Genomic DNA, 27,761 nt, shown 5'->3' on the forward strand with positions numbered 1-27,761 from the left:
GTGAGAGCCGGAGAGAATGTGAGGTGGATGTCAATGAATGATGAATGTTAATGAAAGGACAATGAGCGCCTCTCATTTTTTAACGTATTACTTCAATAAACACTTTCAGAGCCATAATAAAGAAATATAGTCTGGTTTTGTCCTAAATGGAAACAAAATGCAGGATAAAATGGTTTAGTGCACATTTATATTCGTAAGGGCGTTGGTCTCAGTGATGAATCGATCTGAAGAACACCTTAAAGACCTTCACGTCGGTTCTGCAAAGGTTGGCTGTGTGTGTTCGGATCCGCTGACACGCCCATAAGGGGTTGAAGCGCCGGGCTTTACCGACCGCACTCGAGACGCTGCAAGATACCGGACAGATTCCTAAGGTGCATCCTAGTCCTTAAGTGATTTTCGAGGTGGAAAGGAAGCTAAAAGGAGCGAATAACGGAATTTCCCTCTATTGCAGACTATCAGCTGAGGAGGATATTGGAGGTGAGCGGTGAACACGGTAAGGAAGAATGTCAATTTTGCGGCAGAGATGTCATAAACGGTGGCTTGCAGGAATTTAAGGGTTAAATTCTGCAGTTTCTGCTTCGTCTGGTACTTTTCCGATTGGAGAAAGTTGCCGTTTGCTGTCAGAACACGATTAAAATGAGGTGTAAGAGGCATATTTGGTGATTCAGAAGCGCATTGTTGAGGAACATCTGCATAGCATCACATTAAATGCCCAGTCAGCGTTCGAGCGCCGGTTCATTTTCCTGTATTAACATATAAAATGTAACCATTAAAATACGCATTGAGATTAAATTACAGGAACATTTAGACTAGAAGAGCAGAATTCTCATTGGACCTATTTATCGTCATAAGCTATAAATATAAATTTCATAATAACATTAATAATTTACATTTTATATTCTCAGGGAATTTAAAGCTAATTTTGCCGGTACTGCGGCTTAACTGGCCCGTATCATTTTGTCGTGCACCGTAATAACCCCATACGTGTGTAGGCGATCTTTCTCATCTTGTGACCGAGAGAAAATTTGTTTGACTGGCAAATAGTTTTATGATTGGGAGGGAAAAAGATCATAACAGAAGGTTTTCGTCAGAAATGGAGGGTAGATGGGGTAAGTCAAAGCTGCCGCCGCCCCCGCCGCTCATAACACATAGGGACTGTATCTCAAAACCCATTCTGATGCTTATCTAAACGCCATATTCTCTACCATAATGATGCCTAAAAATGGTGCCTAGGTAGTCAGCCCATTAGGTTGTGAGACACAGACATGATCGCCTTTCATGTCATACATCACACCCTTTTAACCACAGCATCGCTTTGAATTGATTTAATTCAAGGCTTTAAAATAGATTATGATCCAGGAGGTAACGTTAGTGTAGTCAAGTATGTCTGAATGGAATGATCTGGAAGTAATTTCCAGATGCCCCATCCTGGTCTCTTAGGAGATGACCTGCTTCTAACATCAATAACCACATATGAATTCGGTACAGCACCTTTTCTAAAGGTTGAGGTTGATTTCCCTGAGCTCCTATTCATCTTGATTTATTTCCCTGGTTTACGCAGCATACATTCTGGAATAATTTACCAATATGTAATATTGCAGTTCACATATCTGCAGAAGGTTGATTTGAGCTCCTGTTCATCTCTGGATAAAAGCATGTTGTATGTGAGCGCCCTGTCATCCGGCCTGCCCATGTTTTATGTATGCTGTTGTGTCTTATAGGAGAGGAACTGTGAGGTAGCTGTAAGAGGTGTCATACTGAGAGAAAGAGAGAGAGTGAAAGCATGCAAGTGGACCAGATGGCATTTAGTCCATATGAAACTAAAATAGTGCTGATGCATTTACACATCAGCACGTGTTTTATTGTCTAGAGAGAGATGCTCATTTGCCGTTTTTCTAATTTTTAACTGAATGGCAATAAAATGTTCATAAGCAATGGTTGAGCATCTGGGCAGAAGCCTGTTATGAAATCACTGAATGGCCTAAATCCACGTCTGCTGTTCTGGATGCTTTCGTTGCTGTCTAATATGTCTGGTAAAGGTTTTCTCAGGATTCTTTCTATGCCATTATGCATGAAGTGCCGGCTTCTTGCAGACTGTGAATTAATGTGTTTGTCCTAATGTTTTAATATTACTGATTATCATAAATCATGCTTATATTATTCCACCTGTAATAAAATTAAAATTAATTATAATTTATGTATTATGTTAAGTGTAAGTTTAGTATAAATTATAATTTGTGTACCAAAATATGTAAGGGTTTGTACTGTCACAGAATATCTGAAAATACCAGGATTTTTTTTTTTTTTTTTTTTTTTTTTTTTCAGGCCAGTAAATGTAAGGAAAATAAATAAAATCTTTGAATAGTGAACATTTTTTAAATAAACAATTTAAAATATTTATTCACAGACACAAATATTAATATATTATCTTTTACTCCAAAATGTTTAATTGACTAAATGTTGTTTTTCCTTTTCCTTTTTTTGCATGTAAAATAGTAATCTGTTCATTCTAAAGAAATGTATATATATATATTTATATATATATATATATATATATATACCATATATATTTTTAATAGTAGATAATAGCAGTTATAAGTACCCTAGTAAAAAAATAAACATAATATGTTTAAAATATGTTTATTTCATACTAATTATAGTTCAAAGTAGTGCTGGGCAACAATTAGTCATGATTAATTGCATCCAAAATAAACGTTTTGTGTACATAATACATATGTGTGTACTGTGTATATTTATTATGTATATATAAATATATACACATGCATGTATATATTTAAGAAAAAAGTCTTATGCTTATATATTAAATATATTTTTATATAAATTATGTGAATATATATATATATATACATGTAAATACATGTAAATATTTTCAATACATATACTTTATATATAAATAAATATACTCACATATATAAAACTCACCCACATATATGAACAAAAACTTTGATTTTATTTTATTTTAATTGCAATTAATCGTTACCCAGCACTAGTTCAAATCTATTAACATATTTACTGACATATCGCTTGAGACTTAATGATATAAAAATTATATTATATTTGTAGTACTACTTGTGCACAATGCACATTTCTTAATATTAAGCCTAAAATGTGTTTTAACCCTTTAACTGTCACCGTCCACTCTGTGGGATGCCTAAGTTTACTTCACCATATTACTAAATAAATCCTAATCTAATCATGACAATCTACACATTGTTGGAAAGGTCTAAGACTCCTAAATAGATATTTTACCATATTTTTGTGTTACAAATTATGTAAGAAAAGTAATAGATTAATATATGTCAAGAGTGCAACTTAAGAAATCTACATCATAACAAGAGTTCTGACCTTTGTCACAAAAGACTTTCTTTGTTGCCTTTTTCCCTATCACACTTTAGAAATCATAAGAAATCATATATCATGTCAAAACTTAAAAACTTAAAATTCATCCTTTGAAACGCATTTTTAAAATCAGACATTGCATTACCACAGAAAATGTACATCAAAATCATATTACAAAATGTTTTCATTTATGAATTATAAAAATTTAAGTCTAGATAGTGCATTTTTATGTCTGTGTTCAAAAATGGGAGTGACAGTTAAAGGGTTAATGTCACTATTGATGAGTATTGAATGATTTTTGAATAATATTGGTCTTCAAATGCAGATATTTGAAGTGCATGTTGTGCATGTACAATTGCATGTTTTTTTTTAAGTAGTATTGTAGTATACTATATGAAATAAATGTATTTCCAATCCATTTTAATATATTTATTTTTCACTAGGGTAGGGCCACGTGACATCTGCTCTTTTTTTTCACAGAATTAAAACGTTATTTAGTTTTACACATCGGAGAGAGATTTTTTTATAGAACGAACCAGGCTAACAGAGTCCGATTTCATTTGCTATGACATTTTAATGTCTTCAGTTCAGTCATTAAATATCCTTCTGATTATGAAGATAATGATCCGCCCAGCTGATGTCATAAACCCCTCATTCCATTTTTACAGACAGCACTGTATCTAAAAGGATAACTTATAATGAAATGAGATCTCTTAACTGGGAATCTCAATAATACAATAATTGAAACAAGATTGTTGCTTATTATTTATTACATACCCCTCTGAGATACCAGATTAATGTTGGTTAGATAAGCAATGCACAAGACAAGCCAATAAAGACACAATTACTAACACATCCAAATAGCTCTTTAAAGAGGCTCATTTGTCAACAGGGCCCTTTTACTGTGATCCATGGCTTGATGATCTAAGCCACAGCTGACACATCAGCCATAAAAGCTAAAAAAAACAGTCATAGACATCTGTGTAACATTAACATAAAGTAAATTGTTTGTGATCACACCCTTTTCACAGCTCCACATCAAAGCACTCAATCGATCTGTGTCCATTTGCCAATAAAACTGCCAGTTTTGTCAGTTTTATTCTTTTTGTCTAGATGGAATGTGAGAGAACTTCAGCAACACAGCCTACCAATGAAACATATTTACAATGTCAGTGTTTAGAATTTAAATCCTCGTTGAATGTTTCCATGTGTGAATGTTTTCAGAGCCAATATGCAGAATCTGAGACTGCTCATCTTAAGCGTGCTGTTGTACTCAGGTAAGAAAGAGTCCTTGCATCATTCAGTGCTTGATTTATCTCCATGAACTGTGCTATAATAATCCCTAAAAATACAACTGCATTATATACACTATAAACAATTTAAATGAGACAGACATGTAGATGTTTGTGAAAGATGTTTTCTCTGTTTTGGAGGAAATTTGTTAATACTTTACTATAGCCTAGTTAGGGGTGGATAATTTTATCCATTGTTTATTATTTATGCAACAATACATATTATAGTTGTAGTTTTTATTAGTAACTATTGCTATATAGCTTATAACTTTGTCTAGTGTTCTTATGATTGTTTATAGCATGATTTGTGAAAATTTAACGACTGTACTGATATAAACGTCTTCATGCTAGTGTTTGCATATTTCATTTTATTCTGTAACCTACTTGTTCTACAGATCTGTGTACTGTTTTTGACAGCGTCGATAACGTTTCTGACAGATAATATCATGATATTTTTTTAGAATATCATCGTTTCTCTTACCCAATGTGGTATCCTGTCAGCAATAACCTGCCCGTGGGCTTTTTTAAATACAGTCAGTTTAAGTGCCGGCGATGCAGTGTTGCCAGATATTGCTATTAAAACTATCAAAAGCCAAAAAATAAATAAAAATGAACTGAAATCTTTTGCAAATAAGATAAAATATAGATTTTGCTGACCCTAAAATGCATAAATGTAATAAACTTCCTACTTTATTACATTTCTAAGGTGTCAAATAAAGTGGAAAAGACAAGTCTAAAAACGCTTATAATGGCTGGATCTGGCAACATGGAGGCTGCGCCCGCAACCTACTCTCTCAAGCCTCAAGCCTCTCGCAGCGATCAGTTTTATACCACGGACGCTAAACATTTTTGCAAACTGTCTAAACTAAATTATTAAATGTCATGCAGACATCGTTATGATGAGTTTAGCAGCAAATTAGTAGTTCAGAGAACAAATTTTATTTTTGAACATGAGGACCTGTCTGTCTCTATCATTATTAACACCATAAGTGTTGTTTTTTTGTGCTGGAATCTTAAGGCCATTGGCTATGACATGCTAATAGCTAGTGTAGATATTTAATTACAGCCCTGATGTACAATGCATCATCTCTATGTGCTGTAATATTCTCACAAATAGCAAGGGAGTATTGAATGTACCCACTTGCAGGGACTATATACTGCATAGCTTTTAGTTATATAATGAATATCTAATCTAATATGACCAGATCTTTAATGGGTGTATTAGCCATACTGCAATTTCTGAAACAAAGCAGGAGTTTTCATAACTTATAGATTGGAATTTCATTCCAAAATTCAAAGCTAAAACTTGCCGTAAATTCACGTGATTTGCACTTTAAAGGAATAGTTCACCTAAAAATGAAAATTACCCTGATTTACTCACCCTCTAGCCATCCTAGGTGTATATGACTTTTTTCTTGCAGACAAATACAATCGGAGTTATATTAAAAAATGTCCTGGCTCTTCCATGCTTTATAACTGCAGTAAATGGGTGTTGAGATTTTGAAGCCCAAAAAAGTACATCCATCCATCATAAAAAGTACTCTACGTGACTCCAGGGGGTTAATAAAGGCCTTCTGAAGTCAATCAATGTGTTTGTACTTTATAAACCGTAATCTCTAGCTTCTGCTAACCTAGGATGGCTTGAGGGTGAGTATATCATGGGGCAATTTTCACTATCCCTTTAACTCTTACCAAATTTGGAATTTGTTTACTAAAAATGTTGTTTAAATCTTTAAAATATTCTAATAAACTATGAATTGTCATATTAGTAAATTAAAAATGTAGACAGTATTTAAATGTTGCATAAAGTATAAATACATTGTCAGTTTCTGTATGATTTGACTAGTTGATGCCACATTGTGCTTCTAATGAATGTGTTTATTTAATCTAAACATTGGTGCTTTTCTTTTTGGCTTTTTAGCATTCTCTGCAACTCTGAAAGGTAAAAAAGTCCCTTTTTAATGACGTTTGTTAATACAAGATAAGCAGTTTCAACAATGCAAAGAAGTAAAACCCCTATAAAATATATATATCTTTGTGTTTCTTGTAGCCCAAGAAGAGTCTCAGACTCTGTTTTTTGGGGAAGACTTCCACATCCTTGTTCCAGCCGATGGAGCTGACGTGACGTTCAGGTCTTCGATTGTCCCAGGTCGTGAAAAGCCGCTGATGAGTGCTGGAAAGGTGGTGGATGTTCGTGCCAAACTCAACTCTCTGTCGAGCCACCTGATCTTGGAGAATGTCGGAGAAAGTGATGAAGGAGTCTACACCATCACATCTAACCAAAACCCAGAGGATGTTACACGCATCACACTCTATGTTAGAGGTACTGCATAATTTACCAAAAAATTGTTCACACATTTTTTTACAGCAGCTTGTACACTAAATTGGATTGTGCACACATACACACTAGAATAGCTCTGAGTGACTTCCATTATTATAGGAAGTCATGTGGTGAACAGTAAGGGAGGTTTAATGACCTGCTGCAGTAATTGTAGCTCTGTCAGGCCACACTGGTTGCCTTCCGTTCTTCTCTACCTAAAGATCCTTCTTTCTTTCTACCAACTATCTATTTCTCCCATTATCAGCTGTGCTGACTGGCACTTGGCCTTTTTTCTTTCAACAATTAGTCAGAGAAAGGAAGTGCTTAGGAAAGTCAAACTGAGCTGGTAATATGAGCTGTTTTATTTTCTATGGGGTTTGTCTTTTTTTTCATAAACATTCAAATTAAACCGATAAAACTGATTAAATTAAAAGAATATAGTAAATAAAAAAGCTGTTATTCTTATATGCTAGCTAGTTTTTGAATAAATGTTGATTTGTAGTTATTGCTAAACTTATATTTCCCGTAATTTAAAGAAAACATTAATTTGATCATTTTTCTTACAAAAACTTGGGTAACATTGATGGCTGTACTTGGCCAATCAACAAAAAGGTGAAAATGGAATTTAATCATTTACTTATTTGATGTGTTTAGAACTAACAATTGTTCATGCTACATTAGGTTAGTTTCATGATCTAAAAGTTCATACAATAAATGCGAAATCTCATTTATCTCTTGTGTTCCTTTCCTTCGTCTCTCATTTTACAGATTGCTCTAGTGAGGTCATCGTTAGGTACGGCTTAGATTTTCATGTGACACTGCATGATATCTCAGAGCCAGTGCGTGTGGGCTTTCGCCACATCACTGTGGAGGCCAATCAGACGTCAGTGCCGGCTGACGAACTGCTGAATGCTGATGGAACGCCCAAGGAGAACTACCAGGACCGCGTTGAGATCACTCCTCAAAAGTTCACTTTGCGTGCTGTTACAGGGGCTGATGAAGGCAGCTACACCTTTAGTGATTCCATTGGGAAAGTTCAGAAGAAGATCTGCCTGAATGTGAAAGGTGAGAGCAGGAAGAAGAGGTGGGAAAACATATTTTCCAGGATTCATGAAACACTGATATTTTTTCAAATAACATGTTAAATGAGACCTATTATGCCACTTTTTATTTAAAATGTAATAAGTCTCAGGTATCCCCAGAATGTGTTTGTGAAGTTTCAGCTCAAAATATCACACAGATCATTTATTATGTCATTTTGATAATGCCTATTTTGAGTGAAAGCAGAAACATGTTGTTTTCATTTGCAATGCAAATGAGTTGCTGCTCCCTGCCCACTTTTCCAGAATAGAGCTATGATTTTACAGCTCGTACCTCAGTTACTCTGCCAAAAGACATCTGTTTGCTTTTGATTATCGTGTTCACGTTAAAATCATGCGTTTTAATTATTTTAGTTTAAACTTATGATACAGGGTTTTCTGATCACACACTTTCGAAGCACACCCAGTAATGTGAGTACTAAACTAAGCTCTCTTTCATGTCTTATTGCGCTTAAACTGTCAAATACGCACAAGGTAATGTTAAAAACACACAGGAGTTACAAAAATGGTCGGTTATATCTGTAAAGGTAAACAGCTGGGAAAGTAATCACATGTTTATATTAGATCTGGGTGGCAGCAGTGTTAAATAAATAAAATAGTGTTCTGTGCTCGTCTGTGCAGCCAAAAACAGAACAGTTAGTATGCTTTGCTCGAACTTTTGCCATGGCATTAAAACTGGTACACCACTGTCGCTAGCAAAAAAACAAAATGATGGCTCTGTGGGTGAAAACGTGCAGATTAAGGGGTGGTAATATTATAATATCTATGTCACGGGAAGAGTGAAATCTGAGCGGCTCGTTTTTTCACATGCTTGCAGAAGAAATCTTAACAAAACAAAGTTACTGGGTTGTCCTTTTTTTTACATTATCTGGAATGGTAGATGCACCGGAGACCCGATTATAGCACTTAAACACAGAAAAAGTCAGATTTTCATGTCACCTTTAATGTCCTAACCTTCTGACTTAAGCAAGTACAGCAATAATTAGCATTTGTAATTGTGATAAAATATTAATATGTGATTAGCTATGGAGAACAGTTTGAAGGAGAAATAAAATATGTGAAGGACAATAAAATAAATAATCGAAAATACAAAAAACCACAAAGAAGGCGAATAGGACCACAATGTGAAGCAGAAGGGTCTTGTATCATTTTAAATGGATTTATTTTGCAATAATAACCACTGTGCATTTTCCCGCACATTACACGGCTATAAATAAATGGAAGTATTGATTTGTGGTGAAATGACTTTGTTTCTTTTATTTTGTGAGGAGAAAGAGGCCGCAGAGTAATATGAGATATATGGAATTAGCGTAAGAGGTTTTTGTCAGGGACAATAGTCAAATAAACCGTTTAGCATTCATCATACCAAACTTTAGGTGGCAGAATGCTGCAAGCAAACAATCAGAATCAAGTATTCTGAGTTCTAAAGCTAAAAACTGAGGTGTGAAATATACTGGAGGTTGTTTGTATGTAATACACACTCTGAATAATAAAGCTTCTAAAAGGGAGGTTTTGCAGCAATGCCATATAGGAACCATTTTGGGTTTTCCAAAAAAAATCGTTCAGTGAACAATTCTTAAAGAAGTTGTTCACTTCCAGAATGAAAATTTCCTGAAAATGTACTCACCCCATGTCATCCAAGATGTTCATGTCTTACTTTCTTCATTTTCAAAGAAATTAAGGTTTTTGAGGAAAACATTCCAGGATTTTTGTCCATATAGTGGACTTCAATGGTGGCCAATGGGTTGAAGGTCCAAACTGCAGTTTCAGTGCGGCTTTAAAGGGCTCTACACAATCCCAGCTGAGGAATAAGGGTCTTATCTAGTGAAACGTTCACGGTCATTTTCTAAAAAAAATAAATAAATAAATAAAAATAAAAATGTATATACTTTTTATCCACAAATCTTCATCTTGCACCAGCTCAACCTCATGCATTACGTAGTCATACATGTGTGATGTAGGTGGAAGTACCGGCCCAGTGTTTACAAAGCAAACATGCAAAGAAAGTCCAAAAAGATGTCGGACGATTTTGAATTTGGAGGAGAAAATTTTAACTGAAGTACACAACTAACCACGCACAACATTTCCAACATGATTACGCGATGCACGAAGATAGTGGAAGGTGAGCATTTGTGGTTAAAATATAGAATTTTTATTTTAAGAAGATGACAGATTGTTTCACAAGATAAGACCCTTATTCCTTGGACGGAATTGTGTAGACCTGTTGAAACTGCAGTTTGGTCCTTCAACCCGTTGGCCACCATTGAAGTCTATTATACAGAGAAAAATCTTGTAATGTTTTCCTCTAAACTTAAATTCATTGCGACTGAAGAAAGAAAGACATGAACATCTTGGATGACATATCAGGAAATGTTCATTCCGGAAGTGGACATCTCCTTTAGGAGAGCTGGTGTGTTTCTTAGTGTAAAGAACATTTTATTAATCTAAAGAATTTTTTCACTATAAAGAACCTTTTGTGCAATGGAAAGCTTTCACAGATGTTAAAGGTTCTTTATGGAACCACTGATGCCAATAAAGAACCTTTATTTTCAAAAGTGTACAGTCAGTGGAGAACTCTTTGTGTATGTTATAAAACATTTAAAGAAAGGGTAGTAGGGGAAGTACAAAGACAGGAAGAACCACAGATGGAATGGAGTATGTCATTTTCTGCCTCCAGCATTTATTCCCTAAAATATTTATGCTTTCTCCTCCCTGCCGATTCTTTTTCTTCCTTCTTCATTCTCATGACATCATCTTAGAAAAAACCTGAACATCTCAGCTTCAGTAACAGCTTTCCTTCTTCTCCTCCTTCCTTCTTTCTTTCCACCAGCACATCAGATATTTGTGACCCTTTCATACGGTGGCACTCTGAAAATAAACCTGCACATGAATAGCTCCTTAGCTCGCCTGCAGTACACGCCTAAGTCTGATAAACAGATGCATTTAATCATGGAGAACGGAGAGCTCAACCTGCCTCCCAACCTGGATCTTGAAGGTCGTTTCTCTGTGGAGGATACTTTGTGTTTTCTGACGGACGTGAAGGCCAGCGATGCCGGGGTTTTCAGTGTGACTGACTTTAAGGGATTCCTGGTGTCTGATGTCCACCTGGAGTTGGAACGTGAGGACATACAATATGACAAAAAATAGTTCAATGATCTTTCAAGTTTTGGACTTAATGATGTATCTCTTCCTCTTTCAGCATACAGGCTTCCTAAACTCTACATTGCCATCATTGCTCTGGTAGCATTATTGGTGTTGCTGCTGTTGGTGTGCTTGGTGTCATGTTTGGTGAAGATACGCAAACGTGCAGCAAAGGCCAGAGCTATTGAGGAGAAGGCCCAGAATGCTGGCAAAGTGGAGGGAGATGCCTTCAGACAGGTATATACCACCTATGTAAGTACCAAAATATGAAAGAGGAACGAAAAAAGTGCAATAAAGTATAAGCTCTTGCTCATATTTTTTGCAGGTTGTGAAAGATGCCTGTACCCGTCAGAATGAGGAAGCCCCGGCCCTGTCACAGAAAGAAGACATCACTGAGAAATCACAGAGCACAGAGGTTAGCATTAAGGTGAGCACCAGGAAGCTCTAAACCTCAAGTTTTTGCTCGATATAAAATGCTGAATTATGTTGAAGGAACGCTAAGTTCTGAGTATGTCCCTCAGGGGTTGGAGGTGTCTACTAAAGAGCCAAGCCTTCAAGAGAGAAACATGGAGACCAGTGACTCTGGAGTGGGTTTTAACACCACTGGGCTGCCACTTGACAGTGACACTGATGCCCCCACAGCAGCTATAGCAGATTCAGATGTAGATCCAGATGCTGCCCCTGATGTCAAAGCCGTTCCCGACCAAACTCCAGAGTCAAAGGCAGAGCCTTCAAAACCAGCACAAACTTCTGATTTGAAACCAGCACCCGTGGCCAAGTCGACAGCTCCTCCGCCACCTTCTCCCGAGCCCAAACCACCAGTTACACCTGAACCTGAACCCAAGCCTGCGGCTACACCTGAACCGAAAACGACCATCTCACCACCACCTGAAACAAAACCGGCCTTAAGCCCGTCGGCAGAACCCAAGCAACCTGTGACACCTGATCCGAAACCAATTCCAAGTCCAACCCCTGAACCTCCAAAAGCAGTAACACCAACTCCTGACGCAAAACCAGCCGTTACTCCAGATGCCAAACCAGCAGTTTCACCTACTCCTGAAGCCACACCAGCTAAAGTTGCCAGTCCTGAACAGAAACCCGCTGCGAGCCCCACACCTGATCCCAAGTCTCCGGATCCTAAACTGGTTTCTCCTGAGCCTAAACCAACTTCGCCAACTCCACAGTCTAAACCACCGGTCTCGCAGATTCTCGACTCGAAACCAACCACAAATGGTACTCCCGAATCCAAGGATGACATCGAGTCAAGTGCACCCAAATCTCCTGGGCTGGATGTGAAGGGCACAACCCCTCCCAAAACCCCTGATACTGGGAAAAGCTCAGTCAAAACTCCTGAGCTCATCTCCAGTGGAGGTCTAGACTCGGCTTCCACCAATGACAGTGCACCACCTACAAGCACTGATGGAGCTGCCACCAACTGAGATTAAAACCATAGCCTCGTTCCTGCCTCCTCCTAGTGTATTAACCACCACAGACAATCGAGACACTAGACTTAACAACAAAGAAGAGCTAAATGACTTCCTACGGGGGTGGGTTCCTCAATCTTTTAAGTCTCACTTTTAATACAATTAACATGCATCAATAGAAAGATCCACTGTAAATCCACTCAGTTTACTAATATGTAATCACCCTGTAACAGAGTTCAAATACAGAGAAGAAGCATTTCAGACCTTACACCATAGGCTAATTTAATCCAGAATGAGGGAGGCTGTTTGGGGAATTCCAAGAAAGTGTACAAAAACAAATCTCCCTTCACGGAAATAATACATCACTGCATGAAGACACTGAGAAAATAAATTATATTATCGGTTGTGTAATCCAAGTTACTGTGGTTGAATTTGGGGAAAGGCACACAGGAATATGGGACATTAATCATTTTCGTTCTTTATGAGATCATTTCTGCACCATTTCGATCGGTCGGAGAATCCAGATAGCAGGACTGATACTGAGAAAGCGACCAACCTTCTTCTGTCTGAGAACTGGAAAAATCTTGTGCCACTTTCACGCATGCAAGTCAACATGTCATTTTGACAGTGGAGATGAACGAGGAAATTACTGGAAGTGCAAAGCAGAAGGAAGAAAAATTTGACCATTTGACCAAAAAAAAAACCAAAAAACAAAAACACACACAATCCATAGACTAATCTGTGACTCTGTGCCTGGAGAACATTTTTAGAATCTTCTTCTATCAGTCCAACCTATGGATGTTCTTCTCCAGAGATGTAACTGTACATTTCCCGTTCATTCGTAACAAAAATATTGTTCTTGCAGATATTTCCATGATCAAGTTACAAAAATCTGTTAAAAAATGGTTGATGAGAAACAATTGATAGCAACAGTATATGTAAACAGGTTTGCTTCTTTGAGTGAGCTGTGTTCAGATTGATATATTTAAATAGTGAGTTTTCTGGTGCATTGTGATTGGAATGAATTGCTTCTACCAAATCAGGTGATGAGGAAAATGCGACAAAATATTGAATGAGTGCTCAGTTGTGAAGGATGCAGCAGACTACTGCAATATGCTGTTACTTCTGCTGGCACCGTACAGAATGTCTTCACTCCTGCGATACAAACAACTGAACTGGCTTTTTAAAATGCTTGTTTTAAAATGCGTTCTCGATAACACACGCCCTTTTGTGACTGTTTCACCATCATTTGATGAAATACTCCCACAATCAAAAATGTACTCTACAGAAAATGTACACTCCTAAAAATAAAGGTTCCAAAAGAATGTTTTTGAAGTAATGCCATAGAAGAACCATTTTTGGTTCCCCAAAGAACCTTTCAGTGAACAGTTCTAAAAAGAACCATTTTAAAGAAGATTTAAAAAATCTAAAGAACCTTTTTGACTATAAAGAACCTTTTCTGCGTTTGAAGGTTCAATGGATGTTCAAGGTTCTTCATAGAACCACTGATGTCAATAAAGAACCTTTATTTTTAAGAGTGTGGGCATGTTTGGGTTGTAAAGAATGGTGAATGCAGGTGGTTAGTAAATAAGACACAGGCTTTTAATGCTGAAATACAGTGCACAAAAGTGGCGCAAGCAGAGAATTAGCCTCTGAATGTCTTCTGTAGTTTAATTCTTGTTGCTTGAAGAGCAAGGGAACCTGGTTTGTAAGAAGATCTAGGTTGTTTGTGTTGCTACAATATTCCACAGATAATTTTGGATTTGTAGTCATAGTTGAAAGACAATACAGTCTCGCATATCAGTTTACATATATTCCTGGTGCCTCTGGTAGAACCTGAACACCACTGCCTGTTAATGTTGTATGAGTCCAGGAAACTGCTCCTACCACACTATCCGTGGGAGCTGATGTTAAATCACAGGGAGTAGCGGGGATGGTAGCTAAGTCGATTTTCGTCTCAACATCTTGAAGTGTGGGCAGATCTGACAGACTGGAGGTTTGTGGGTAGATTTTCTAACCGAAGATGATCACTACCTCACATTTAAGCCTGACTAAACTACTAAACCACTAATTAAACAACATTGCAAGGTATGTTGACATTACGTTTTTAAAAAAAGTAGGCTTTTGGCAAAGCACAAGGTTTAAAAATGCAATCACAAGTTTACAAAACTCAATCAGATATTTGGCAATGCATTTCCCACAAACCTCTTAAAATGGCCTTGTTCCTTCTCAGCCTTTAACAGCTGTTTTAATATCACCGCAAGGAAATGTCACTTGAGAGCCATATAGTTTTAACGTCACATCTCATAGTGTAAATATCACAAACCCTAGATGTCATAATCTTAGGAGCACTGTAGCATTAAACGAACGATATATATCCCTGACAAAATGGATACATAGTAAATAATTCTGACTTAAAATGGCTTATAAGCACATCCAAAACATACTAAGTGATGTTAAAGATGCACTCAGTAATTTTTGTTTGTTGCACTGGTTGATTGGACAATAGTCTTCGACCTACACTGACACCTAATGGTGTGGAGGTAGAATAATGCAAAAGTGATAGTTTTAGGCTACCCATACCATTGTAGAGGAGATAAAGGGATTATTCAGCTAGTCATGTGATTTCAACATGAGGTGACCCACTCCATGTAAAATAAAACAGCTGTTTAGGCTGATATTATTTAGACTTAAACTTAAAAAAAATTACTGAGTCCACCTTTAAAGTTAACCCCCTCCACTCTGTTTGGAGAGAGAAAGTTGGTATTGAAGAACATCTAAGCAATATAAAAATGTGCGGATACACACACATACATGTACACATGCATAATAACAGCTTGTTTTTAAGTACATATTGTGAGGTTCTGTAGTTTGGCCTCTGAGTTTCAAATTCTTTCATTTCTCACAACAATTCACAGGCAGACACAGCAGGGTTTGGTATCATCGTTTATCCGATACGAAACCTATTAACTAAGTGTAGCATGCTCCCTTCAGCTAATCGCATTGGTTGTTAAGGGTGAGCTTGATTTCACATGCCCTTCCTTTTCGTCTCCAGCAGATGATGTCACTCTTAAGTGCATCCCGGTAATGCACATTACACAGTTTTCCAGGCAAAATCGATTTTTCTCTGATAACTCCCTGAATCATCACAGTGTCTTAAAGCAGAAGATCATGCTTAAGATATTCTTCACCCTTCAGGACACTGCCATTGATATTAGTCTTGTATCATGACATGATTACAGTCTGTTTTTGTATTTCGTGTGTTGATGCTTGTGTTGTATGTATGTGGGTGCAATATGGTATTTATGATGAGAGATTATAGATGTTATTCATCCTTGGCAACATCAGGAGGCCTGTATGTGTTTGTACAAGTGCATGTGAGTATGTCTGTGTGTGTCAGTGTGTTAGCAAGAATCTCCATTGGATAGCTGTCATTTCAATGCAATTAGCAATGTCCTTTTTCTCCCCCCGCTGGCTGGTAATTGCTGTTCCTTTCTAAGTGGTATTAAATTCAGATGCAATTTAAGAGAGTGCACAGTGCGAGATTTCTATCAGACGGGACTTAGCTGTCTAGTGGTACCTGACTGCTATCTGTTTGATGCCGAGATAGCCGTGTTACAGGTCATTTTGATTTAGTCAGCGCTCAAGGCTACATCAATGGAATAGTAATTCAGTTTATACAGTGCTTTTCCCTCAAAGCGCTTTACAAAATTCAGACACTAAAGTAACAATGCATCATCATTGCGGTTTGTCATTGCATGCTATAGAGTTACGCTCCCATAGTGTCTGTCTGTGCTAGTGTGGTCATGCATATGTAGGAGGTAGTGTGTAGATGTCTAAAAGTACTCTGATTTTCATGTATCGCACGGCTCCGCAGGTCTCTGATTGGATTATTCCATTGTGTAAAACATCCCTGCTATGGATGTCACTGAAAATGTTGCATTCTATGTGTCACCCTATATCTTTCCATTCCATTCGTTAGACCTGATTGGTCGAAAACATTCTAAAGGGCATTAAAGGGACAGTTCATTCAAAAAAGAACATTCTTGCATTTTTAAACTCACCCTCATGTTGTTCTAAAACTGACTTTCTTTCAAAAATAGTTTTTTGCTCACACAATTAGTCAATAGAGACAAGTGTTGTTTTAGAGGGATAGTTCACACAAAAATGAAAGTTCTGTCATTAATTACTCACCCTCATGTCGTTCCAAACTCGAAAGACCTTATCTTGTGTTATTCCATTCATATTCTGAACACAAATTAAGATATTTTTGAGGAAATCCAAGAGCTTTCTGACCAATGCAACTGACACGTTCAAGGCCCAGAAAGGTAGTAAGGACATCATTAAAATGTCCATTAGTGACATCAGTGGTTCAACCGTAATGTTATGAAGCTCCAAGAATACTTATTGTGGAGGAGGAGGAGACTGACACAAAACTATGGACACACATGGACTATTTTATCGATGCCTTTACTACCTTTCTGGGCCTTCAGCATGGTAGCTGCGTTGCTGTCTATGCAGGGTCAGAAAGCTCTCGGATTTAATCAAAAATATCTTTATTTGTGCTCTGAAGATTGATGAAGGTTTTACGGAATGACATGAGGGTGAGTAGTTACCCAGATAGCATGTGTACGTCTGCAATACATCTGTTACAGATCACTTGATCTGTACAAACATCTGACAGATGTCAGTTTTACATGTGTTCTAAGTCATAAACATCTTAAAGACATCTAATATATGTCTATTTGACATCTGATCGGACACGTCCTATAGACATATTGCAACTGAGCAAACACTCTAAAAAATACGTCTTGCAGATGTAAATGCAGACGTCAAATAGACGTCTCCGTGATGTGCGTGTGCTATCAGGGTAATGACAGAATTTTCATTTTTGGGTGAACTATCCCTGTGAACCCGATTGATTTGCTTAATATGGACTAAAACAATTGAAAAATGTGTTAAATTGTCTTTTGTTACACAGAATAAAGAATAATTCTAATAAAGAATAAAGTCAAAGGTTTTGAAAACACATGAGGGTGAGTAAACAGTTTTCATTTTTGGATGAACTATCTCTTTAATCTTTACTCAGAATTCAATAGGTGTGGAATTATCTCTCAAGAGTGAGGAAAACGAGCGGTGAGAATGTATAGAGTATGAGAAGCCCAAGTATCCTGTGGTGTTGTGCGTGTTCCAAGTAAACTCAACGTGCAGTTGTGTCCCACAGGTGCATGAGAGGTTTCTGCCTCTCTTTTCCTCTCCTTATTCCACCTGAGTGATGCTCTACGGTCCCGTTCTTCCTTTTTGCACAAACACAACACATGAACATTTTGTAAAGAAGTGATACTTCCTTTATTTCATGCCTAGAAATGATAATAAATGATTTTAAAATGTTTCTCGGTGTGTTGTTGTTTTTTCTTATAACCTGTGACGCAGCAGTTATAAAGGCCTGCACATAGCACTCTGACACGGCTCTCCTGTGGCTGTAAGACATTTGCAAAAAAAAAAAAAGTGCTTTCTGCTCTTGTAGTCAATCACATTCAAAGTCACTCATCTGTCTCTCTAGCTTTTTCATCCTATCTCCCTGGCCTGTTGCTGGCAGGGTGCAGAGGGACCCTCCCTCTTTTTTTTTTTCTGTCACTCCAACAGCACATAGTTTCCAAAGTAGTTCCTGGCCATGACTAAATGCAACAGACCTGTCTAGTTTATTTATAGACTGGTAATGGTAAACAGTTGCTATTAATAGTATGTCAACAGGCAGAGAAATGTATTTATCTATTTTATTGTGCCAGAACACTTATTAAAGTTGAGGTCAAAAGTTTACACCCCCCTTTTATATTCAGTAAAATAAGAGGAATCATACAAAATGCATGTTATTGTACTGACCTGAGTAAGCGATTTTACATAAAAGATGTTTACACATAGTTCACAAGCGAAAATAATGCATGAATTTATAAAAATGACCCTGTTCAAAACTTTACATACACTTGATTCTTAATACTGTGTTGTTACCTGAATGATCCACAGCTGTGTTTTTTTTTTTTTTTTTTTGTTTAGTGATAGTTGTTTGTGAGTCCCTTGTTTGTCCTGAACAGTTAAACTGCCCGCTGTTCTTTAGAAAAATCCTTTAGGTCTCAAAATTTCTTTGGTTTTCCAGCATTTTTGTCTATTTGAACCCTTTCCAACAATGACTGTATGATTCTGAGATCCATCTTTTCACACTGAGGACAACTGAGGGACTCATATGCACCTATTACAAAAGGGTCAAACACTCACTGATGCTCCAGAAGGTAAAACCATGCATAAAGAGCCAGGGGGTGAAAACTTTTGAAGAGAATGGAGATGTTTACATTTTTCTTATTTTGCCTAAATATCATAATTTTTCATTTAGTACTGCCCTTCAGAGGTTACAGAAGATAGTTGCATGTTTCCCAGAAGATAAAAGTAAGCTAAATTTACCCTGATCTTCAAATTTAAAAAGTTTTCACCCCCCCGGCTCTTAGTGCATCGTTTTTCCTTCTGGCGTGTCAGTGAGTGTTTAAATCTCATGTAATAGTTGCGCAAGTCCCTCAGTTGTCCTCAGTGTGAAAACATGGATCTCAAAGTCATACAGTCATTGTTGGAAAGGGTTCAAATACACAAAAATACTGGAAAAACAAATAATTTGTGGTACGTGAAGATTTTTTCTGAAGAACAGCAGGCAGTTTAACTGTTCAAGACAAACAAGGGACTCACGAGCAACTATCACTAAACAAAAAAAAATTACAGCTGTGGATCATTCAGGTAACAACACAGTATTAAGAATCAAGTGTATGTAAACTTTTGAACAGGGTCATTTTTATAAATTCAACTATTTTTTTCTCTTGTGGACTTTATGTAAAAGTCTTTTATGTGAAAGATCTTTTTTTTTAGGTCAGTACTAAATAACCTGCATTTTGTATGATCCCTTTTATTTTGGTAAAATAGTTAACATTTTAAATTATTTTGAAAGGGGGGTGTAAACTTTTGACCTTAACTGTATAATACAATACATGCACAAAGCTGACCTGCAAACAATTTGCATGATCAGTGACATGTATTTTATTTATCTGCATACAATATAGCAAAATGAAAACGAATCATAGTTCACTCCTAAATGAAAATTCTCTCATTATTTACTCACCCTAATGTCATTCCAGGCTCTATCCATCCATCATCCAACTGTTTATTCTATGTAGGGTCACGTGGATGCTGGAGCCCACCCAGAATCTTGGGCTAAAGGCAAGGAAACACCCTGGACAGATGGTCAGTCCATCACAGAGCACGCGGAAATAACCCACACAGGCAGAACATTCAAACTCCACACAGAAAGGCCAAACCACGGAGCTTCTTGCTGTGAAGGTTGACACTGAGCCAACATGGCACCCGAGGATAAAGCACCTGGTACTTCCAGGCAGTCTTCCACCCAAGCCAAATCCTGCTTAGCTTCAGAGATTAGATTAGATCCAGCATTCTGAACTCATATTTATTTTTACATTTTTTATTTTGTTTCTTGCTATTTATTTTATTTTTTTACACACCAATTGCCAACAGCCTGTCAAGCTCCAAAAAGGACAAAAAAGCACTATAAATGTCCATATGAGTCATGCACTATTTATTCATCTTCACCTTCTCTGAAGCTGTCAAATCAGATATGGTGCGTATGGTGCATGCCAGACATCAATAAAATCAAAGCTCACTGGTTTTTTAGAGCCTCATAAGCAACATCAAACCATAATGGCATACAGTTTTGGAACATAAAATATTGTAAATATTGACAGAATGTTTATGGTTATTTTGATGAATTGCTTAAAGGAATAGTTCACCCAAAAAAGAAAATTCTGTCATAAATTATTAACCCTGGTTTCATTCCAAACCCATACGACCTTCATTTATCTTTCAACCACAAATGACGATATTTTTGACGAAATCCAAGAGCTTTCTGCACCTGCCTAGACCGTCAGCAACACAACTGACACATTCAAGGCCCAAAAGATAGTAAGGACATCGTAAAAATAGTCCATCAGTGGTTCAACCTTAATTTTACGAAGGTACAAGAAGAAAACAAAAATAAGAGTACCACGACGCTTCATAAAATTACAGCTGATCCACTGATGTCACATGGACTATTTTAACAATGTCTTTACTACCTTTCTGGGCCTTGAATGTGTCAGTTGCATCGCTGTCTATGCAGGGTCAGAAAGCTCTCGGATTTCATCAAACATATTCTAATTTGTGTTCCAAAGATGAATGAAAGTCTTACTGGTTTGAAATGACATGAAGGTGAGTAATTAATGAAAGAATTTTAATTTTTGGGTGAACTACCCTTTAAACAGTTCATCCAAACACAACTACACAGCAAAACCGGTCTCTAGTTTTACAGGCATACAAGCTTCGAAGTGATCAGAATTCAGCACTTCAAACTGTGTCAGCGGTAAGTGATAATATCCCTTAGAGAGATGGATGAAATATGGAAAGAGGAGCGCAGTTCTTTCCTTGATCTGTGTCACATGGGTTAAAGAATGGATAGAGCGGCTCTAGGACACTCCCCATGTCGAAGGAGAAGAGTGGATTCATAGTGACAGCATTGTAGAAAGAAACCTCCTCTTTATCACAGTCCAGGAAGATGCCGATGCGGATGGGGGGAGTGTGCGAGACCACCTTTGTGGGCTTTGGGTGGGTGCAGGCCGTGATCGAGCCATGTCTAAGGGAAAGCGTCCACAGTCCGTTTAATGTGGAGGAAGAGTCCATCTCTCCACGGGGTATGTCCGCTCTGGCCACACCCACACGCCAGGCGGTCTTGCCTTTCACCTCCACCTCCCAGTAATGACGGCCATGGGTAAAGGCCTCTGATCCCATCAGGCAATAATAGAAGTGGAAGCACTTTGGGTTCTTTTCATCTGGGTTCTCATCGGGCAGCACCTTGTCTTCCTCAAAAATCACTGAAGTTCTCTCAGCAGATAAGGTTAAAAGGGGATGTGCCGTTTCAGGGTCAAAAGTTATCGTGGATATATCTGTGTATGCAAATTCGTTATTCAGAATTGATTTAATCACATTAATCAGTAATATGTAGCACAATCATTTTAATGTAACAAACAATACACATTTAAAGAAATTCACTTCCAGAACAAAAATTGACATAATTTACTCACCCCTTGTCATCCAAGATGCTCATGTCTTTCTTTCTTCAGTCGTAAAGAAATTACGTTTTTTGAACATTTCTGGATTTTTCTCCATATAGTGGACTTCAACGGTGCCCGCGAGTTTGAACTTCCAAAATGCAGTTTAAATGCAGCTTCAAAGGGCTCTAACCACTTGGTTATTTTCTAAAAATATGTACAATTTATATACTTTTTAACCTCAAATGCTCATCTTGTCTAGCTTTGTGTGCACTGTGTATTCCGTTTCAATACAGTTAGGGTATGTTGAAAAACTCTCATCTCATTTTCTCCTCCAACTTCAAAATCGTCCTACATCGCTGCAGAAGTACCGACCCAATGTTTACAAAGTGAACATGCAAAGAAGATCAAACAGCCTTTACAAAAAAAGGTAAAACGGCGATGTGGGACAATTTTGAAGTCGGAAGAGAAAATGAGATGGGAGTTTTTTTGACTGTCATGAACCGGAATACACACGCAGAGTTCACGCAGAGCTAGACAATATGAGCGTTCGAGGTTAAATAGTATATATATTGTACTTTTCTTTTTTTTTTTTTAGAAAATAACCAATTGTTTCACTAGATAAGACCCTCCTTCCTTGGCTGGGAAGAGCCCTTTGAAGCTGCATTTAAACTGCATTTTGGAAGTTCATACTTGGGGGCACTATAGAAGTCCACTATATGGAGAGAAAATTGTTTTCTTCAAAAACATAATTTGTTTATGACTGAAAGAAGAAAGACACAAACATCTTGGATGACAAGGGGGTGAGTAAATTATCTGTAAATTTTTGTTCTGGAAGTAAACATCTCCTTTAATAGCCTATAGTAGTGGTGTTTTGTTCTCGTCCTCTTTCTCAAACTAACTTATATTTTTCATCTTTCACTGAAGAACAGCATGAAGAAATGCACATAATAGCATGTGAGCATTTTGAAGTAGCATTTCATATGTTCATCCTGAATGTCCAGTATACTCCACTGAATGGATCAGTGATTTGAGTCTGAATGACTTGAATTAAAACAATCACTGCATCTCAAATCAAATCCTTCCCTACTATACTATATATCAAGCACCAGAATACTTTGGTGTTGATAGTGTTGCCACAGAAATGTAGAATTCAGCTCCAAATAGAGGGTTTTCATGACGCATCATCAATAGGTAATTTTGGCAGCACTGAATGTAAACACTTCAACTGAATTGAGCGAAACTCGCATATTTTGCTGATTATTTCTGCTAAAATGGTCAATTATTGTCATGTTTTGGGCTGTACTAATCAGTCTGATGAGGAAAAAACATTTGGAGTACTACAGACTGACAAGTTATAAGTTATATCTAAAAGAAGAGTGCAAAAAAACTGTTTGAGGAACTAAAGGCATTTGTGTTTGGCCAAACTGAACCAGGATTTCCGGGGCAAGAATCTTGACAACATTTGTGTTTGTTCTATTCATTTCCAGTCAGGTAGGTGAAATATTAGGCAACTATCTTAATTAATACTGCTGGAATGTATCTTTACCACATATTAACTTTAGTTTGTCAAAATATTTCTTCCTTTCATGCTTACTGAGTCTTTCTCTATATGATTTAGCAGCTTCCACACATTTTTTTCCCGTGGTTTAGACAGCATAAATTAGCAGAACAACATATTCATAAGTACATAACAGTGCAATCCACGCAGTTTTTTACATCCGAATTTTTCCGAGTACCAAACCATGACCTGGTTGTGCGTTATTGTAACAAAATGGTGGACAAATAGTACGTTCAAAATTCATTCATACATATTTTTTAACGGTTGCGAATAGTTTAAATTCAAATGTAGTACCAATTTTGGACGCACCAAATGTTTTAAATACTTGACTCATAACACAAATCTAATTTTTAGCGCCACCACCTAGCGAATCATCGATAAATGGATTCAAAAGTCACTTGGATGAACATAAACACCACCACTATAGTAAGAATTTTATCTCCTAAATTAAAATATTTCAGTTTTTTAGTATGTAATAAAATTATATTATTTAATATTTAGTCTCAGTACTTGGATAGAGGGATGCTTTCATGTGTTTCCAGATCCGGTACTGAATGGGCCCCACAAACTGACCAGAGAGAATTTCGCAGTCTACTGGGGGAGGACGAATGAAATTCACTTCACATCTAATAAAGATAAACAACCCCAGATGAGCAAGAACAGAGGTAGACGGTGAACAGAATGAGAAAAGTAAGTGAGAAATACGAAAAGACACTTGCCTTTTCAGAAGCTCTTTGATTTCCTAAATGAATTTGAAAAACAGTGTTTAGAGCATGAAGGTTCAGATTCAAAGTCATATTTCATTGCCTGAATACAGCAGCTCTTCAGATTCACTCTTTCAATCATGTGATTGTTAAGCACTTGATCTGAACAGTGTCAAATGACATCTAGCACGTTCTGTGGATGTCTACGACATGAGCTATGATATAACCCTGATAGTATTTCACAGTAAATATGTGAAGTGGTCGGAGTAGATGATTTCATAGCACAAAAATAAAATAAAAAAATGTCAATTTAAAATAGACAATCCATAGAGGGTAAGGACTAGGATTTCTCTCCTAGTGCAGGTCACTACACATCTTAAAGCTTAAAGATAAAGACTTCACTGCTTAGTCTGTCATTTCGAACAACTTAAAATGGAAATCCACCTTCAAAAGTTTGGGGCTGTCATCCTCCCGCAGTTTGCAGTTCAGTGTCTCGATGGCTTTCTCCAGATCTCTACTCTGCATGGCAATCTTTTTCTCTCTCTCTTTTAAGATCTTCACTCGTCTGTCCCTTTCCTTCCTCAGCCGTTCCAGATCCGTCTCTTCCTCCTCATAGAGGAAACGATGGAGGTTTTGAAACTCTGCTTGGATTTCACGCTCTATCTCTTCAAATCGGTTCTGTGAAAAAAACATTAATAGGACATTAATGACTTAATGAGAAACGAGAAGGAAGAGAGACTAATAACTTAAAAGACTAATAACTCTGGAGAAATGAGAAGGCTGAGATTAGCTTACTAATGAAGTTATTACTCAAATGTATTACTAGAAATTGTCCATTAAGAGTTCTAAGTACCGTAGTACGTTATGTATTGTAGAAACTATATTACGCCAAATCAGAGGATGACATACTGTACATCAAAAGCTATTTAAATATTAACATAAACCATTTTTGAACCATGTACACTCTTAAAAATAAAGGTGCTTGAAAAGGTTCTTCACAGAGATGCCATAGACGATCCATTTTTGGTTCCAAAAAGAACCATTCAGTCAAAGGTTCTTTAAAGAACCATCTCTTTCTAACTTTTTTATAATCTAAAGAACCTTCTTTTGCCACAAAGAACCTTTTGTAAAACAGAAAGGTTCTTCAGATGTTAAAGGTTCTTTATGGAACCATTTAGACTAAAAAGGTTCTTCTATGGCATCATGAAGCACCTTTATTTTTAAGAGTGTAAAATGTTCTAAAATGGTGCTGGGAAAACTGAGTAAGTAAGTAAATAAAAGTTCTTTCTAAAACTCATCAGAAATTATGACATTAATCATTTTAGCCAGTTTTATGTTTCCCTAACAGAAATGGTAATGTGGGCTGAAAATGTTGCAGTGTCACAGTAATAGAAAGTCAATAATGTATAACATTTTAACTATTTTATAACTTACAATGTAAATAGGTCTTTGAAAATATACAGATTCCATATATTTCTGAGCCATGGAGCATAATATCTGGCCTATAGTGATGACCCTTTCCAAAAATATATGGAATCTATATATTTTCATGTATAAAGACCTGTTTACACTATAAAGATATTACAAAATATGTAACATTATTTACTTTATATTAATTACACCCTACATATTTTGTAATAATGATTGTTGTTTTGCGAGTTATCTTTTCATGTTAGCCAGCAAGTGGTGTTGTGAAGAAAAGACCATTAACACGCATTCAGTCACACATAAAAGTTACTAAAATAAACCAGGCAATACCTCGACCTCCAGTGCGTCCACAAAGGCATCTCTCTCAGCCTCATAACAATCGTCAATTTCATGTTTGATCTTTTTAATGGCCTGAATAAGCTTCTCCTGAAACACAAACAGTTAGTTTGTAGTGTAACAAGCTCATTCAGTAAGTCAACTAATTAGATTACGACATAGTTAGCCCTAAATGTGATCCTAAATGTGTTATCATTTTTAGAAAACAACACACTGAAACTCTCGTCCCACTTGGAACCTTCTAGAAATAAACACAGTTCACACTGTGTATTTCACCTTGCCATGACAAATGAAGGTGACATTTTATTCTTACCTTTTGGGCGCAGAGGAGAGAGTTGTTAATGTTGTTGTTTGTGTCCTTCATGTGATTTGTGTGCATTCCAGTTTTCCTTGTGAGAACAAAGCAGACAGAACTCTGGGATCTCACATGTGAGAGAGAAGGGTTAAAACAAGCTTAGTGATAGATGTCTATTAGAGACAAACACAGAGAGAGAGAGAGAGAGAGAGAGAGAGAGAGAGAGAGAGAAAAGGTGGGAAGGACAAAGGCAATATGAGGGCAATATATCAAAGGAGGGTGACAGACTGACACCAGACTGGCTTGAGGTAACCAGCATATTCGACTGATCTGAAATAAATGAGTCGTATTAAAAACAAATACAAATAATTAATGGCTTTGACTTTACATAATAGGATGTAAACACAAGAAGAGAAACGCGAAGGGAGGTATTGTGGGGTCCTCAGCTGTCTCACTGCGCCACATGAGCGATTTATGGAAGTGAGGGTAGAGATGTTCTATTTCTGTCTGCAACAAGAGCCAACGTCAGAGAACAGAGGCAGACTATTACAGGCAGAAAGACAGATCGTAGGGCTGGTGAGGGGCTTATATTTCACTCTGTAAGGGGTCTTACACAAGGATTTTGTCTATGTGCGTGTGTGTGTGTGTGTATGTGCACAAATGATATATAACAGCAGAGAAAGAGCGACTATGTGCCTGTGTTGTATGTGCAAACAGAGGAAGATTATGTTTCATAAAGAGCAGTCTGTCAGGCAAAGATTTTTCAAATATTTCTGTGGAAAAGTCGAGGGCAGAGTTGTATGACAAGAAAAAATCCTTTGTGGAATACGTCACCTCTCTCCTTTTCTCTCTCTCTCCTTTCTGTCTGTGAAAACTGCTCAGCCAAGGCAATGTATTATTCATGGACGTGTCCTGAGTCTCTGACTGCTGGGATGCAGACTCAGGAAAAGGGAGAGTGCAATCTTTTCAAATGCACAGTTATATAGAACACATACAATGTATTTACAAGACACCTTAAAACTGTCAAATCACACAAGGTATTTTAAAAATTAATCATATTGGGCAGTGTGTCTCTGTCTCTTTTTCCTTTTGAGACGTAGGGGTCCAAGATATTTTCTCTGGAAATTCTAATGCAGTGGTGACAAAGCTGTTTGCTGTTGAACATATTTACTGGGCTAAAAGTAAGTAAGAGTGTCAGTAAATGTATGTTTTGCAATAACACTTAATTTAAATTTGATTCAATTTTACATGGGCCATTCTACAGAATTGGTCCAAATTGCTGTCCCACAACCAAAAAAACACATTTAAAAAGCATTTAAGTATTCAAATATTAGATCCTTCTATTATCTTTTGAAACCCACAGCAATATTTAAAATGTCAGTAAGCTTAATATATTCAAAATCATCATTTATTGGGTACTTTCAGTTGGAAGGTGGCTATCCAGAACCCTAACCCTAAATTTCAACTTATGAAATAGATGTTGAAACAATTTTTGTGTTCTTTTCCATTGTTGTTTTTACAAATATCTTTTAAGTTTAAAATATATATTTATTTTATTATATTTTCTTTGTAAATTATGAAACTTTTTGTAAATAAACGTGTCCCGCATTTTCACGTCACTACCGAAACACTATGTTTTAGTCCATTGACTGAGATTGATTTTAAC

The 27,761-nt window shown here is 37.0% G+C and overlaps 2 protein-coding genes across 5 annotated transcripts; one reads left to right on the forward strand and one right to left on the reverse strand.

Annotated features, from left to right (window-relative positions):
* Positions 1-235: 235 nt before the first annotated feature.
* Positions 236-18,029, forward strand: si:dkeyp-77h1.4 (uncharacterized). Of its 4 annotated transcripts, none has more exons than XM_051130334.1 (10): positions 236-371; positions 452-493; positions 4,585-4,637; positions 6,574-6,594; positions 6,703-6,975; positions 7,741-8,037; positions 10,903-11,190; positions 11,272-11,450; positions 11,539-11,640; positions 11,735-18,029. In XM_051130334.1, exons 3-10 carry the CDS (start codon positions 4,592-4,594, stop codon positions 12,650-12,652), a joined length of 2,124 nt encoding a protein of 707 aa, XP_050986291.1. In that variant the 5' UTR covers positions 236-371; positions 452-493; positions 4,585-4,591; the 3' UTR covers positions 12,653-18,029. The 4 variants fall into 4 exon arrangements, with proteins under 4 accessions (XP_050986291.1, XP_050986292.1, XP_050986290.1 ...); XM_051130335.1 differs by having other exon boundaries at positions 452-477; XM_051130333.1 differs by having other exon boundaries at positions 236-493.
* A 2,151-nt stretch (positions 18,030-20,180) lies between these two features.
* Positions 20,181-26,560, reverse strand: si:ch73-54f23.4 (zinc-binding protein A33). Its single transcript, XM_051131595.1, has 7 exons — positions 26,551-26,560; positions 26,114-26,253; positions 25,795-25,890; positions 24,481-24,714; positions 24,052-24,074; positions 23,843-23,958; positions 20,181-21,666 (listed from the first exon to the last, which is right to left on the reverse strand). Exons 1-7 carry the CDS (start codon positions 26,558-26,560, stop codon positions 21,104-21,106), a joined length of 1,182 nt encoding a protein of 393 aa, XP_050987552.1. The 3' UTR covers positions 20,181-21,103.
* Positions 26,561-27,761: the final 1,201 nt, after the last annotated feature.

Source organism: Labeo rohita, chromosome 16 (genome assembly GCF_022985175.1).
Source record: "Labeo rohita strain BAU-BD-2019 chromosome 16, IGBB_LRoh.1.0, whole genome shotgun sequence".
Lineage (NCBI taxonomy): Eukaryota > Metazoa > Chordata > Actinopteri > Cypriniformes > Cyprinidae > Labeo > Labeo rohita.